At 46.2% G+C, this 16919-nt stretch overlaps 1 protein-coding gene across 2 annotated transcripts in view; it reads left to right on the top strand.

The window, feature by feature from the left end:
• Nucleotides 1-16919, top strand: part of KMT2D (lysine methyltransferase 2D) — a 340114-nt gene that overhangs the window by 196275 nt on the left and 126920 nt on the right. For both annotated transcript variants that reach the window (XM_082246163.1, XM_082246162.1), the window contains exons 34-36: nucleotides 234-357; nucleotides 992-1076; nucleotides 15811-15877. In XM_082246163.1, coding sequence (XP_082102289.1) covers nucleotides 234-357; nucleotides 992-1076; nucleotides 15811-15877 — 276 coding nt within the window. The remainder of the gene's footprint in view (nucleotides 1-233; nucleotides 358-991; nucleotides 1077-15810; nucleotides 15878-16919) is intronic.

The following is a 16919-nucleotide window of genomic DNA, read 5'->3' as shown; positions in this document are numbered from 1 at the left end:
TTGTCTTTGAAACATGATTTATAAACATGTACACAAACATGTACACAAGCCCCTGTGGTGTCAAGATTCTGTTCTGAATTTCCCGTAATATGAATAGTCAGCTAGATAAATCTAGCACCAGGAATTGAGCAGAGACTGGCATTGAGCTTTAATTGCCAGGTTTGCCCAAAAACGATAATTCAAATGGTTCTCTGGTGACTAAATTGTAATATGTGAATTTCTTTTTATTTCAGATCTTGATAAATTTGCAGCAGATGATATTATGGATCCTATTGCCAAGGCAAAGATGGTTGCATTGAAAGGCATTAAAAAGGTTATGGCTCAGGGTAGCATCGGTGTCACACCAGGCATTAATAGGTATGAAACAATGTTGCTTTTGCAGTTTACAAATATAAAAAAAACCTCCTCATGCTCACCGCACCTTAAAAAAAAAATATATATATATATATAACAGTAACCACAGTGTTAATTAACCAACTGAATCAATGTACAGAACTTCAAAAGAAATATACACCTATGCCAAAAATAATAAATTAACAATAATGCACATGGGGGGGGGGGGTTTGTGCATAAATAAAACTTAAAGTCCATTAGTCCATTCTTCTTTGAAATATTCTTCCAACTATACATGTCTGGCTTCTATCTGTGTTACATTAGCGTCAGTGAAGGGCAGGGAAGAATCTGTCACTACAGTGTGCTAGTGCTGGTGTTTAAAAAAAAAAAAAAAAAAAAAAGTTTTCTACAATAGCATCTCTGCTCATAAGCTGTTTCATTTTGACTGTAGTTCTGTTTTAAGCAAAAGGGGATGGGTTTGTGAGTAGCTTAGTGTCATTGGAGGTAGGATTTCTTAGTTTTGGCTTCATATTTTCTTTGTTAGGGGTTATTTTAAACTGATGAGGGTAATGGGGTTGCTGCAGGTTTATGGTGTACTCTTATTCTTTGATACTGTGAGTTTATGTCCTTACCTTATTTTTTCTCTGTCTTTCCATAGACAACAAGTTTCTCTCCTTGCACAAAGATTAGGAGTGCCTGCACCTACAGAGTCTACCACTCAGGGGCTGCCAGGTGCATCACAAGTAAGTTAACACTGAAACATTTGCATAATGTACATTTGTTGTGTAGATGGAATCCTGAGCAGCCATCCGAGTCTTAATGATTGATAATTCCTGTTATAGCCTTATACAGTGCATCCAGGAAATATTCACAGCACTTCACTTTTTCCACTTTTTGTTATGTTAAGTTTGAAATCTTTTCAAATTTATTTAAAATAAGAATTGAAAAAAATGTTATGTACACAAGTATACCCAGTCTTTGCCATTACACTCAGAATTGAGCTCGGGTGCATCCTGTTTCCACTGATCATCCTTGAGATGTTTCTAAAATTTGATTAGAGTCCACGTGTTAAATTCAGTTGATTGGACATGATTTGGAAAGGCACACTCCTGTCTATCAAACTTTTAAAATACAAAACAAAAATTTAAAAGTTGGGACTTTATATGAGGCATTATCCCAATGGTATAAGCCTCCATCCCTAATTGTATAAATGTCAAGGGGGGGGGGGGGGGGGGAGAGATAATCATGGTTAGTACCAGAAAAAAGGCAATCGGCATATTGGGTAAAAAAGAGAGATAGTGGATAATGTATAATAGACATAATATCCGTAAACTAAATTTTAGATAGTGGACAATGTATAATGGACATAATATCCATAGGCTAAACTTTAGTATATAGCCAGATAGTGGACAATGTATAATAGACATAATATCCATAGGCTAAACTTTAGTATATAGCCGATTCGCCAATTGTTACTAACAAATAAAATGGGAAGGGGGGGAAAAGACGGGGACTTTAAATGAGGTGTATGAGGACGGTTGGCAGATAGACAGTATAATCACAGATATAAAGAAGATAATTTAATAAAAAGTCTCATCATGATACATAGCATTACAATAAATGCATGATACAGACATGTGACAATCAGTATTAGGGAAAAGACATAGTATTGGACACTTCATGCAAAGCTTGTAGGATGCACATTGGAAAAAGGTAAACAGCAGTGGTAATTGCCAAGTATAGAGTCCAAATATTGGAAGATATGAAGGATGCACATTTAAAAATATCGATGCGTTTCGTGGATATAATCCAACTCATCAGGAGCGGGTGCATCCCCAGACCCACTTAACAGTGGAGCCATGTAGACAGGGTAAAAGTATTTGGTAAAATAATTAGGTAGAAATATTGTGGACAGTTGTCCAGATGGGCAAGGAGTCTTTTTCGGAAGCTGTGGTGGCCTCATCTACGGCCAGAGGGCACTCCACGTGGACATCCATGGAAGTGGGAAGCAGTGATAGCCAAGATTGATGCGTGGTGAAAATGTCACATAGAATCCCTATGGATTACTGTGTAAATAAAATAAGGGGTGAATGGTTACTAAAAAAATATTGGGATAATGGGGTGACATGTAGGATGGGGATAGCACCCAAAATCAAAGAGATGTTAAACCAGTGATCACCAGAAAGAAGAGATACCAGGAAAGAGTGGTGCTGATCCATATTAAGTGAAAAAAGATGAGAAAAATAAGAAAAATAGATGAAATAGGACATAGCAATGGGTAGCCATAAGGATGTGTGCAGAGTGCCTCAGAAAGGGATAGACAGAGTGAGACGAGAAACTGGTGAAGGTGAAGGATGTCCAAAGGGTGTACCAGGAGCTGGTCACAGCGAAGTCCCCAACGTCACGTCCACACTCAGTAGAGGGAGAAGGCTGCTGCATCGTGGACAAGTGGGTTCGTCCAGGATGGAGACACCACACAATCTCCCGCGTATTCCTGGTACTAACCATGATTATCCCCCCCTCTTGACACTCCTGTCTATGTAAGGTCCCACAGTTAACGGTGCATGTTAGCACAAACCAAGCCATGAAGTCCAAGGACTTGTCTTTAGACCTCCGAGACAGGATTGTATCGGGGCACAGATCTAGGGAAGAGTACAGAAACATTTCTGCAACATTGACTGTCCCAATGAGCACAGTGGCCTCCCATCACTAGTAAATGAAAAAAGTTTGGAACCAACAGGACTCTTCCTAGACCTGGCCAAACTGAGCAATCGGGCGAGAAGGGCCTTAGTCAGGGAGGTCACCAAGAACCTGATGGTCACACTGACAGAGCTCCAGCGTTTCTCTGTGGAGAGAGGAGATCCTTCCAGAAGAACAACCATCTCTGCAGCACTCCACCAATCAGGTCTGTATGGTAGAGTGGCCAGACTGAAGCTACTCCTCAGTAAAAGGCATATGACGGTCCACCTGGAGGACTCCGACTATGAGAAACAAAATTCTCTGGTCTAATAAAACAAATATTGAACTCTTTTTGGCTTGAATGGCAAGCATCATGTCTGGAGGTAACCAGGCACTGCTCATCACTTGGCCAATACACCCCTACAGTGAAGCATGGTGATGGCAGCATGTCGGATGTTTTTCAGCTGCAGGAACTGGGAGACTAGTCAGCATCGAGGGAAAGATGAATGCAGCAATGTACACAGAAATCCTTGATGAAAACCTGCTACAGATCCCTCTGGACCTCAGACTGGGGCGAAGGTTATTCTTCCAACAGGACAACAACCCTAAGCACACAACCAAGATAACAAGAGTGGCTTTGGGACAACTCTGTGAATGTCCTTGAGTGGCCCAGACTTTAACCTGATTGAACCAATCTGGAGAGATCTGTAAATGGTTGTTCACTGTCTCTTCCCATCCAACCTGATGGAGCTTGAGTGGTTCTGCAAAGAAGAATGGGAGAAATTGCCCAAAATAGGCGTGCCAAGCTTGTAGCATCATACCCAAAAAGACTTGAGGCTGTAAAAGGTGCTTCAACAAAGCTTTGAGCGAAGGCTGTGAATACTTAGGCCCCTTTCACACGAACGTTTCGATCATATCCGCCTGTCAGTTTTTCAGGCGTACCTGATCGGATGCTCCCTGCATCCCTATGGGGCAGCGGATGTCAGCGAAGACATGTCCGATGACACCCGCTGCTATCCGATCCTGTCTGTGAAATCCGGATGGATAGAACCCCTATTTTCCATCCGCCGATCGGGTGGGATCGGATGAGAACGGACAGGTGGTCCATTCTCATCCGATTCCCCCATAGAGGACAGCGGGGACCTGACAGCTCCATCTCTGCGCACAGAGCGGAGACGGAGCTGTCATCAGCCTGCTCAGCGGGGATCGGCGGATCGATTCCCCGCTGAGGAGAATCGACTCCGCCGACGGAGTGGACAGTGTGAAAGGACCCTTATGTACATAGGATTTATTTTTTTAATAAATTCGCAAAGATTTCAACAAACTACTTTAAGGTCGTCATGGGGTATTATTTGTAGAATTTTGAAGGAAATAATGAATTTAATCCATTTTGGATTAAGGCTGTAACATAACAAAATGTGGAAAAAGTGAAGCGCTGTGAATACGTCCCGGATGCACTATAAATGCTTTAACCAGTTCCGGACCGCCCATCGCATATATACTGTGGCAGGGCAGCCCAGCTGTGCAAAATGGGGTACCTGTATGTGATGCGCGTACGCCTTCCCTGTGGTAATCTGATTCGGATCAGAACCGATCAGGTCCAGGCCAATGATTTATGGCCTGGACCTGGCGATCGGTTCTGACTCAATGGTAGAACCTATGCAATCTCCTCTCCTGGAGCCATTTTCGGTTCTGACGTGAGAGGACAGAGCATCTACCGTGAGAACACTAGCATTACACTGACACCAGTGCACACAGGCACATTTTTCACACCCCAGTTAACCCTTTCACTCCCTGTCATTGTCACTATATATAGTGTACAGCTAATTTACTGATCACTGTATTAGTTTTACTGGTGACGCCAATAAGCGCCAGTCGAAGTTAGCGGTAGTTATCGATAGTACCAGATAGGTTTTGGGTACCCGCCATATATCTCCTAATAAAGGTGTAACCCCTTGATCACCCCCAGTTAACCCTTTCACCCTGTCGGTGCCACTATATACACTGTATAGATAATTTACTGATCACTGTATTAGTGTCACGGGTGACGCTAGTTAGTGTCAGTATCAGTTTTAATAAAGCGTCATCAACAATGGAAATACTTAACATGTTTTTTAGTGACCGTGGTGTTAAAACATGACCGGACAAAGGATTTTGAGGTGTTTGGGCATTCAAAGTGTTTCTTTAATATGCCAAGAAAAAAACACTCAGCACTTTTTGTTAATGTTGAAAATTAAACAAAACCCTTCCTGACAACTGACTTTTAACTGATTTAAAGGTGAAAATTGGGGTAGATCAGTATTTTGACTTGATTTGTGACTTGACCAAAATAAATGACTTGACTTGCTTGACTTCTAGCAGGGACTCAACTTGACTTGCTTGCTTTTCGCCACAGTAACTTGGGACTTGCTAGAGACTTGAAGGTTAAGACTTGAGACTTGCTTGTGACTTGCACATGTGTGACTTACTCCCATGTCTGGCGTTGACCAGTTGACTATACCAAGCGTCTGGAAGAAGTGGATCTTTCCTAAAATTCCAGGAAGAGATCATTGCAGCCCTTCTGTATCTAGAAGGTTCTGTGGCCTAATTTCCCAATTAGGATGCAGTGAATTGGCTTCATGAGAGGAATTGTCCGGGTGTCCTCCCTGGTACCCCTACCCAAAGAGCACCCCAAAAAAGATGTCTGTAGCAAGCACGGATATAGGCAAAACACACACTATTTTTGTCCCTCCTGTCCTGACGAACCTGGTCTCTGCATCTGTGAATGTTCTGTCGCTACCACACACTAGTGGAGTATTCGTATAGGGAACAGTAGGGCACACTTTCACACAGGGTCTCGAAAGATGTTAGACGGCGATCGCATTTTGGGAGACCCTAACCTAGAATGTTCATAGTTGCAATAAAAGTGTAAAAAAACAGACAAAAAAAAAAAACCCTTAAAAAAAAAAAAAAAAAAAAGCCAAAAATAGTTGTCGTTTTTATTGTTCCTACTGTTTTGCTCTATTTTATGCTATACTGTAATGTTTTATTGTTACTGTGTTTTATTGTTAACCAGCGATGTGAGAGGTAATTTCACCACCACAGTTAAAAGAGCATATATGGCCAAGGATGGGGTGGGCATAGGGGCTATATTTTACACTTTTTTTTGCCACAGATTGCATTAAAAAAAAAAAGTTTTTATTGAGTTAATGTTCTGTTGATACTGTGTTTTATCATTAAGCGTTGTTTGCTTTGCACGCCATTCATCTGCAGCACTGATTTATTTACTTTGACCGCAACAGGGTTTGCTTTCACGATACGTAAATCCGTGACTTCAGCGCTGTAGGAGGTGATTTCATCACCGCAGAAAAAAAAAAAAAAAAAAAACTTATATGCAGAGGCATTCCAAGGGGAAGGGGTGGACACAGAGGGCGGATCTCCCTATGCTTCGTCATATATTTTTCTTTCCTTCACTGACGGACTCTAGACCCTTGGGCTTATGCTGCTCTCTTCAGGAGTAGAACTAGGCGCAAACAATTTTGGCTACACCTCTGAGGCAGTCCCAGGGGGTATACCATTACTTCCTCAGTTTTTTTCTACCTAGTCAGGTCCTGGTATTTTATCCTTTTGAATGGAATTTTTTTCTTTTTCTTATTTTCTGTTACTGTGTGAACTACAGTCAACAGCTGGACTGGGCGACACACTGGATATCGTAGATCGTTCTGGTCTTCCCAGTCTGGCCTGCGAGTGCAACCCAACTAATAGCTCCACGCAAGGGTGGCCGCGACATAGCCCCATTGGACGAAGGCTGGCTGGCGAGTGAAACAGCTTTGCGAGGTCGCATTGCGTTGGTCACGACAGCAGTCATGATCAGAGTCAAAGCGTACCTCTGGTCGCTGCACCCCCATTCCAAGATGGTGTGGTGGACTGCCAGGTGTGGTCCCGCCTTATGCCAAGGTGTGGTGAGTAGTGTCCCCCCTCTTTTCTCTGGGAATTGCTGGAGTGGTCGCAGGCTGTCCCTGTGGATGGTAGGCCCCCCCTATGTAATTCCTCCCCTCTCCCTAGCGGGGTTTCCCCCACATTGGTCCTCCTCACCTGTCCCTCCCCTAGTCCCCTTTTGGGGTGCTCGGGCGTTCTTTGGGATGAGGGGGCTAAATTGGTGTTGGGCCTGAGGCCGGACACCTAGGGGGCTCCTCCCTGCTGGACTATTACTTCCCTGGGGTCCATGTGGCGCCACCATTTTGCCGTGGGTGGCTTTCTCCATCCTCGGTGGCCATTTTTGTTGTCTGGCGGTTATGTTTTGGGTTTCCCTATGTAAATAGATGGCGGCCAGTTTATTGTAGTTTGGTGATGTGCAGCTGGGGCCTCTAGTGTCAGTGTAAGCGCTTCCTCTTTGATCGCAGTGTGGCAGGCTGTTTGGCGCTCTCCAGCTCTGGGCTGGGGAGTCTCTGTGGGTATACGATTCTTCCTTTGCTATATACAGCGCCCTGGGTGCGCTGCTACTTGTGGTGCTCTGAGTGGTGTGCAGGGTTTTTTTTTCACAAAAAGAAAAAAAAAAACTTTCTGGTTTTGTGCATAGTGTGGCTCCGATTTTACCATGGAGCCCCTGAAACGTGTATCAACACCTGACCCACTCCTTGAAGCTACCCTGGTGGCCATGACGACGGCCCTGCGGTCACTTGTGTCAAAGGTTGATATGGCCCTGCTAAGTCTGCCTAGCAAGAAGCCCCCCCCCCCCCCCCCGCCCCCCGCCTTCACCTGTATCCTCTGCCGCCTCCGAGGTGGATTTGGCCATTGCGGACGCGAGTCAGCCCACTAGATTTGCGACCACGCACCCTGAGTGCTCGAACAGTGAGGATGAATCCTCCTCTGCAGCCGCACATGAAAAAGCGCTGGTGGAGTGCGGGAAACTTTAAACTTGGAGGACTCGGCTGATGTGGAGTTGGCGATGCAGGTGCAGTTTGGCACCCTTAGATCTTCCAAGGTGACTAAGGTGTTCCCCTATCCTGCCTATTTAACGAGATTGGCACTAGTCAGTGGAGTCCCCGAAACGCATGATTGGAATACCTAAGCGTTTCGCTAGGAGATATCCCTTTGAGGAGTCTCTCCAGAAGAAGCTGACCGTTCCACCATCTGTGAACTCTCCGGTTTCCAGGCTGAATAAGGCCACTCTTTTACTGGTGCAGGATTCTCCATCCTTTAAGGATCCTGTGGACAAGAGAGCTGAGGCTCTGGTCTGTTAACTTTTCACCGTGGCAGGTTCAATGTTGAGGCCGGTGTTTGCCATCACCTTGGTATCTCATACCTTAACGGAATGGGTAAGAATTTTATGCCAGGATCTGGAAGGGATTCAACACCCTCCTGAGCTGGCGGATCAGTTGATCCAGGGGCTACAGTACATCTGTGATGTGTCTTTGGCTGCGGCCCCCTTTCCCGGAAGGGTATCCGTGATGGCGGTGATTCTTCACCGCATGATCTGGTTGAAGTACTGGTCGGCTGACCAGGCTTCTAAAAAGGTACTGACTGATCTACCTTTTGTATGTGACCGTTTGTTCGGTGCCTCTATGGAGGAGATCATTAAGGGCCTTACAGGAGGTAAGAGTACTTAAGTTCTGCAGGTAGCGAAGGGCAAGGAACCTTGTTGTAAACGTGGTCCTTTTTTCTCGGCTCATAAGCGGCCTTTTCGTCTGCCTGGATCGCACGATAAGGGTTCGAGATCCACCTGTAATTTCACGGGAGGCTCCAAGAGACCCTGGAATGGTAAGTCAAGAGCGGGCACTACTGGTTCCGCAGAAAAGCCTTCTCCAGCCTGAAGGGACAACCTCACCCGCATCTGGTGTGGGGGGGGGGGGGGGAACGTCTTTGCTTCTTTCTGGACCCTTGGACCTTGCTCACTGTGGACAAATGCGTCCACGAGTTGATTCGGTTCTGCTACAAGATCAAGTTTTGGTCCTTGCCTCGGGCAAGGTTCTTTCCTTCCAACTTACACCTGTCTCATGATCAGCTGCAGGGCCTCTACACGGCAGTGCAGGACCTGTTGGCGCAAAGATTAATTGTGCTGGTTCCAGAGTCGGAACGTTTTCAAGGTTTTTATTCAAATAGGTTTACTGTTCCCAGGAAGGAAGGCAAGGCTCTGAACCACTTTGCGCGGGTTCAGACATTTCCGATGGAATCCATCCGCACGGTAGTGGCTTTCCTTCATCAAGAGGATTTTATGGCTTCCGTCGATCTCAAGGACGCTTACCTTCATATTCCCATATATGTCGGGCACCAGCGCTTTCTTCACTTTGCCATGGGCGAGGAGTATTATTAATTCATGGCGTTACCTTTTGGTTCCGCTTCTGCTCCTCGGGTGTTCACAATGGTCTTTGCCTTGCTTCAGCAGAAGGGGATCGCGGTACTAGGTTACCTGGACGATCTGCTTCTTCGTGCAGTCGACTTGGACATTACTGTGCGAGTACAGAAGTTCTGCATGGAGTCCATTTACATGGTAGTGGCATCCCTACATTAGGGGGATTTCTTAACGCTTCTTTCTACATCAAGGACGCCTACCTGCACATTCGAATATGTGCTGGTCACCAGCGCTTCCTCCATTTTGCTGTGGACGAGGAGCATTATCAGTTTGTGGCGCTGACCTTTGGTCTCCCCTCCGCACCTCAGGTCTTCACAGGAGTGTTGGCCCTGGTACTGGCATTGTTTAAGTCAGTGGGGGGATTGTGGTACTTGGATGATCTTCTGCGAACGGAGTGTCTGACTGCTCTGATGGGACTACTGGAGATTGCTCTGCGAATTCTGAGAGAGTTCGGTGGGATCGTGAACATTCAGGAGTTTGCTTTGGTTCTGTTGTAGAAATTTCTGGTTGAGATTCTAAATAAAAGTTAACTCTGCAATTGCAGGAACAGATTCACAAGACGCAACCTCTGTGTTTTTTTAAAATGTCCGTTCATGACAAAATTTATTAAGTGTTATTTTATACATGGATAAAAAGGGGTGGTGTGAGATGTTATTAAAGACTAGCAAATAGAAATACAATCATAACAATTGGAAAAGTAAAACCCTTAGAGGGGAGGGGGAGTAAAGCTAGGGAGAGCTTCTAGCAGATGTTGTGTCTGTGTGATATGTAACGGTTACAGAGCACATTTCAACATTGAGAACCAGATGGAGTCTCTTGTGCTTAAATTAATACAACGAAAGGCCATGTCCATTCTGTCCACGAAAAATGGCCCATCTGGGTCCGACTCTGAACTCAGCCTCAGCCAGGGTGTTTAGTCCTCAGGAAAAACTCCAGACATTGCAGGAGGCAATTCCCTCTGGGCTTGTATGTGTGTGCTGGGCCTGATGGTGTCCACCCTCGCGGTTGTCTGTTTGCAGAGCTCCACACAAGATCTCTCTGCTAAAGAGATTCTGATGAAATGGGTCAAGGATCCACAGTCTCTAGAGGTGGCTTCGCTCTCTGGCACTTTGACGGGAAATCCTCCTGTACTGGACGGTTGTCTCCACGAATGCTAGCCTGTCCGAACTGCCGATTTGTGCACTGGAACTCCGAGCGATCAGACTTTGGCTCATTGGACAATCGTCTTCAGGGGTGTCCGGTACAAATTTATTATTTATTTAATTAATGCCACGGCCATGGTCTGTCAATCACCAAGGCGGCACAAGAAGTGTCCTGGCGGCTCGGTAAGTAGCCGACATTCTAAGGTGGGCTGACTGATTCGTTCCAGCCTGTCAAACGTCTGCCGCGACTCCTGTGCAGGTTTCAGGCAGAAGGGATCTAGGTCATTCTTGTGGCTCCAGACTGGTCTCGCCGGTCTTGGTATGCCGATCTGGTACGGCTGGTCGCCGATGCTCCTTGAGGACTTCCTCTCAGGGAAGGATCTGCTGTCCCAGGAACCAATCTTCCATCATGCTTTACAGCCGCTAGCGTTAACGGCTTGGCTGTTGAACACCAGGTGCTGAAGAGTGGAGGTTTGTTTGAATCTGTGATTTCTACACTGTTAAAAGCTTGGAAATCTGCCTTTAGGAAGATCTACCATGGTACATGGAAGACGTACATTTGTGTGGTGCGAGTCTCTTGGGGTTCATCCTCGTTCCTTCTCGGTGGATCGGATCTTGACCTTCCTTCAACAGGGGGTTAAATAAAAATTGGACTTGAGTACTTTAAAGGGCCAGGTATTGGGTTTTGGCACTCTTTTTCCAGTGACCTTTGGCCACACACTCCCTGGTGCATACCTTTTCTTCCGGGTGTCCTGCATTTGGTTCCTTTAGTGTGGGCTCCGTTGCCGGCCCTTGAATCTTAATGTGGTGCTTTCAGCTCTACTGAATCTTCTCTTTGAAAATATTTGGGAGGTTTTCCTGCTTACATTGCTCCAGAAGGCAACCTTTTTAGTGGCTATCACCTCTGCATGCGGGGTGTCGGAACTGACGGCGTTATTCTGTCCATCTTATGGTGCTTCACGAGGATAAGCTGGTGCTTTGCCTCTGTCCGTCATTCCTTCCTAAGGTGGTCTCTGTCATTTGAATGAAGACATTGTGTTGCCTTTCCCGTGTCCCGGGCCTAAACATCTGAAGGAAATTGCCTTGCATGTCTTGGCTGTGGTCTGGGCAATAGGGTGTACCTGGCAGCTACGGAGTCTTTTAGGAAGTCAGTCAACTCCTGTCTCTGTTTTTATAAAAAAAAAAAAATGCAGCCTTTATCGTATTTCAGAGCGATTTTCCGTCGATCACATGACCGGCCTACTCTCTCCTCCCCGTTTGACAGTTGCAGGGGGCGGGCCCGAGATTCCCTTGCTGATGTAAGGCGGGGTGAGAGAGCCAGCTGATCACGTGATCGCTTGGAGCCGCTCTGAAATATGCTAAAGGCGGCATTTTTTTTATAAAACGTAGAGACAGGAGCCCTTGTCAGGAAAAAGGATGATATTGGACAAGAAAAGTTTTAATAGCAGCAAGAGGGGAGGGGACGGGCACTAACACAGGAGCAGGCAGGCAGGGAGGGGGGGCGGGAGCTCAGAGGAGGACACAGGGTTGTGGATGACTGACCATGGTGTCGGGGCTCAGCAGTCATGATATACCGTGGTCTGTTTACAGAAGGGAGGGTAAAAACTGTCAGGATCAGCGAGGATTTTTTAGGTGTTACAGGGGGCCAAATTGCACAGCACAAGTACTGTGCTGTATAACATGCTTAAGGGGGTTAACAAAGGCTTTACAGCTACATCTGACACTTGGCTCACATCTCTGTATAGCTTTAAATGATTTAAAAATGCACTCGGTACATGATGCTTTTTCGGCCGTGTGTTCACAACTGTATGCCTGTGTTTAAAGCTACCCTGGGGGCTAATTGTTTAAAAAAAAAAAAAGCTGTACCCAGCAATTAATACTAATATGTACCCCTGCCAGTACCATTTAACACCCTTGCCTTGGAGAGAGGGAAGGTTGATAAAAGATATTCTGCATCCAGCACACTTAGAATGAATTGCTTGTCTGGTTCCACGATGCACTCTGCTGGCTCCTATATCACTACTGTATTATGTAGTGATGTAGAGGATGGCAGATGGAACCCAGAGCAGCTGGGGATGCGGAGACACCCAGTACAGTACTTCGAAGTGTTGTATGTATAAGAATTTTCAGAAAGATTACTTCAAACTCTCACGTTTTATCTCTTTAACCACTTTAGAATCCGTATGTTCTACGCCCTTCCTGTTTGCCACTTTTCACTACTGTGATAGTTTGACAGTGAATTACTTAAAGAGGTTGTACACCGAGATTTTTTTTTTTCCTCTTCTTTAAATCCTGAAAGAGAAACCCATAATGAGCTAGTATGCATCGCATACTAGCTCATTATGAAATACTTACCTTAGAACGAGCCCCCGCCGTGCCGTCCGCTTACCTGTATGACGGGCGACATGTATAGTCGCCCGTCTTCCGGGATCGCGGCATCCGGCCATCTGATTGGCCGGAGCCGCGGTGACGTCACTCCCGCGCACGCGCGGGAGCCGACGGTCACGGCACGGGGCTCTGAAGGAACGGCACGATCTGCCGTTCCTTCAGAGCGCATGCGCCAGTGACGTCACTGGCTGCATTAAAGGTAAATATCTCCTAAACGGTGCATGTTTAGGAGATATTTACAGTACCTATAGGTAAGCCTTAATATAGGCTTACCTATAGGTACAACTTCCTGAGGAGGGTTTACTTCCTCTTTAAATGTGAAATACTGTACGCAAGTTAATTGACGGACCCAGCTCCTAATGTTCTTCACCATTGGGTTATACTGGCACCTACAGGAGTTGGCCACAAGGCAGAAAAAGTCTAGCTATACTTATGGGCATTCCCAGGGGATATACTCCCCCTCTCTGCTATGAGTACTCAGTTTTTTTTCTGCCTAGTCAGGACCTAGTTCCTTGCTGGGATGTCTGGTCCTGGCAATTTTTTCTTTAGATAGAAAATTTTCTCCTGTTTTTTTTTTTTTTCCCCTGTTTTTTTTTTCCTGTGAGATCTGCAATCAACTGCCGGACTGGGCGACGGGCTGGATAATCTAGATCCAGTGGTCACCCCAGTCTGACCAGCGAGTGTGTGTAGACCTTAGCTCCGTGCTAGATTGGCTGCTACATAGCCCCACTGGACGGTCGCATATGACTGGGTCTCTGCACGATTTGCAGCATTACTCCTGGCCGACAGCCCCCCATTTCGATGGAGAGGAGGTTCTGTCTGGAGTAGCTGTGCCCCCTCTCCTTCTGCAGGGTTTTGGGATGGATGTGGGCCCCTCCTTGCTGTCAGGCAGCCAGCCCCTTCATCTGTCTCCCCCCCCCCACACTTATGCTAGGGCTGTGTGGGTGGTCTGGTCCACCTCCTGGGGTGAGGGCAGCTTTGCTGGTGATTGGGGGAGGGGGGTGCGCCGGCGACCGAACGATCGGTTGTTTGGGGGGGGGGGGGGGTTGGTATCTGGTGGGGGCTCCTGCCATGGCCTCTGGTCCTGCCTGGGCCTTTCCTTGAGGCTTGAGGCCTAGGGATCCTTCCTGGGAAGCTCGTGGTGCCGCCATTTTCTTGTAGCCTGTGTGCTCCATGCAGGGCGGCCATGTTTGTGTAGTCCGATGGCCATTTGGTGGTGGCTTGCTATTGAACATAGTGGCGCCCATGACAGTGAAGCCCTATGGGCAGCGATTTTCGGAGGTGGGAGCCCCCCCCCCCCCCGTCATCCCCCTGGTGCTGACTTCTGGATATTTTCACTTCCTGATTGCCGTGCGTGGAGTGCAGATTATCCTGGTGGCTGCAGGTGCCTGTTTTTGCTGGGTGATGAGTCTGATGGGGCCCTCTCCCTCTCTGCTAAAGAACCGCTTGGTGCTTTGTGCCTGGCGACCAGGTGGTGCTGCCAGCGCGGTGGAGGTTGTCCCTTCGCAGTGTGTTGCACTTTTTTTATGGGGTCCTGCTGGTGACTCATGGAGTCTTTGGAGCACATCTCCCCACCTGATCCCCTCTGAGGCTGCAGGGCTGTCTGGGTCCCAATCATCCATCAATGCACTGACGCCGTCTTGGAGTCCTTTGTGTCCCGGGTGGGGTAGCTTTCTGGCGACGGCTAGCAAATTCGGCCGCCACGATTGTGGGTCACCCTGTTGGATCTGTGACCACGTGGTCGGAATCCTCAGATAGTGAGGACGATTCTTCCACATCTGCAACCGCACACGAAAAGGCGCTGGTGGAAGCACTGGTTGTATCTGTGCGTGAGACCTTAAAGATGGAGGAGGCAGCTGTGACAGAGGCACAGGTTCCCTTTGGCACTTGCAAGCCATCCAGAGTGGCAAAGGTGTTTGCTTGCGATTTGCTGGGTGATACCCCTATGAGGAGTCCCTTATTAAGAAGTGGACTGTTCCAACGCTGGTGGACCCTCCGGTTTCCAGATTGAACAAGGCAATCATAATTCTGGTTGAAGAGTCCCCAGCCTTTAAGGATCCGGCTAACAGGAAGGCGTAGGCTTTGACCCACAATATGTACTCTGGCTGGTTCGGCACTGAGGCCGGTATTCACCACTGCCCTGGCGAAGATTTTACGCCATGACCTGGAAGGAGAACAGCTCCCCCCTGCCTTTGCTGAGCTGGCCGACCAGCTGGTCCAGGGGCTGCAGTTTATCTGTGATGCTTATTTGGATGCGGCTCCCCGAGTGGCTTTATTCTGTTTTGGCAGTGGTCCTTCAGTGTCTTTTGACTCAATTGCTGGTCTGCGGACCAGACTTCTAAAAAGACTGATCTCCCCTTTCAAGGGGATCACCTGTTTGGACCTACCCTGGATGACATCATTAAAGGTCTCACGGGGGGAAAAAGGTTCTTGTTTTTGAGTGCAGTAGGTGACAAAGGAAAATAAAAATCTGATGGGTATTCTTGCTTTCTCCTACTGTATTAAAAAAAATAAAAAAGTGTGGCTGTTGGTGATGATTTCTTACGTCCTGTCTGGTTAACCTGTCGCCTGTACATGAAATGAAGGGAAAATGTTCTAACCAAGCCTTGAAAGCAGTAAACACCCAACGGAGGTTATACTTTTTCCCTTCTTTGCTTCAAGCTAAAATTTAAAGGTTTGGTTGGACATATTCTTTAAGTACACAAGTGTTTTTAATTTCAGATATGTATTTTGACATTACTGTGTGTGTTCCTCATGTATAAAGTGTCTGACTAAAAGTCTTCCTTTATGGCGACCAATCAGCTTCTCTCTTTTATGATTCTGCTTTGTTTTATTTTTTTCCGTCTCTTGATTGGAAAGCTTACATTTTATACACTTTTTGAGCAATTGTTTTATAGCTGTATAAATGTGCTAATGTTATCTTTATTTGTCTTCTAGGAAAGAAGCAACATAGATCCAACTCAGCCACGTCCCAACCCACCTGCGTTTGTGCAAGGAATGATCAGTATGTACTCGACTCATTTTTTTTTTTTTTTTCTTCATGTTGCCTGTCCGTGTTCACATTCTCCTTACACATTGCTTTTGTGTAGTTCAGTAAATTTTGTAAAAAAAATTAATCTAAAGGACATATCTGTATTGGCAGGCCATTGGTTATATGCAGGCTACCTTCAGATTATTGGACACTGGTAAAAAAAAGCCTTGCGAGGGCTACCCCTAGCGCATGCTTATATAACCTGTCCACTTTGTGAGGCTCACATTTTTTACTAGTGTCCTTAGGTGATGGACCTGTTCTCCTTTTTTGGAGTTTTTCTTTTTAAACCAAATTTTATTTTTTTGTTCAGAATCTATTAAGATTTTACTGCTTATTTCCTTGGGCCATCCAGCAATTTTTAGATCTTTAACCAATCAGTGTTAACCTTGGGAGGCTTGTAATTTTGCTTTGGGCAGTGGATCCTGCATTTGGCACTCCCTTCTGAAGGTCCGCCGGACCTTCAGAGCGCATGCGCCGCTGGTGTCATCGGCTGCATGCAGGGCAAATATCTCCTAAACCGTGCATGTTTAGGCGATATTAATTTTGCCTACAGGTAAGCCTTATTATAGGCTTACCTGTAGGTAAAAGTTAAAAAGTGGAGTATACTACTGCTTTAACTGGCCCAGCGACATAGACCAGGAAAAACAGGGTTTCTTTGGAATTTGGACTGTTCTGGATATACACAACCCACAGTGTTAGCACAAAGAGGCTGCATATGTGCAGGTAAGTGGAGTTATTTACCTTCTTTTAGGCATATTTCACACCTATGCAGGCTGCAGTTTGCATATTCCATGTGCATTTTGCGTTTTTCAGTATACATTTTTTGATCCATTGAAATCTACGGAACCAAAAACCAGAAAAAAAGTCCATCCTTTTCCATAAAATGCACAGATGTGAATGTGACCCATAGGAGACCATGTTAAATGGACTGTAGTGTGAACCTCAAAAACTGAAAACGCACTAAAAAATGCATAGGTGTGAACCAGGCCTTAATCACCATTATGCTTGTCTCTGG

The sequence above is a fragment of the Pelophylax lessonae genome (assembly GCF_965119305.1).
Source record: "Pelophylax lessonae genome assembly, chromosome: 2".
NCBI classification, from domain to species: domain Eukaryota; kingdom Metazoa; phylum Chordata; class Amphibia; order Anura; family Ranidae; genus Pelophylax; species Pelophylax lessonae.
This window is presented reverse-complemented; position numbering and strand designations above follow the sequence as displayed.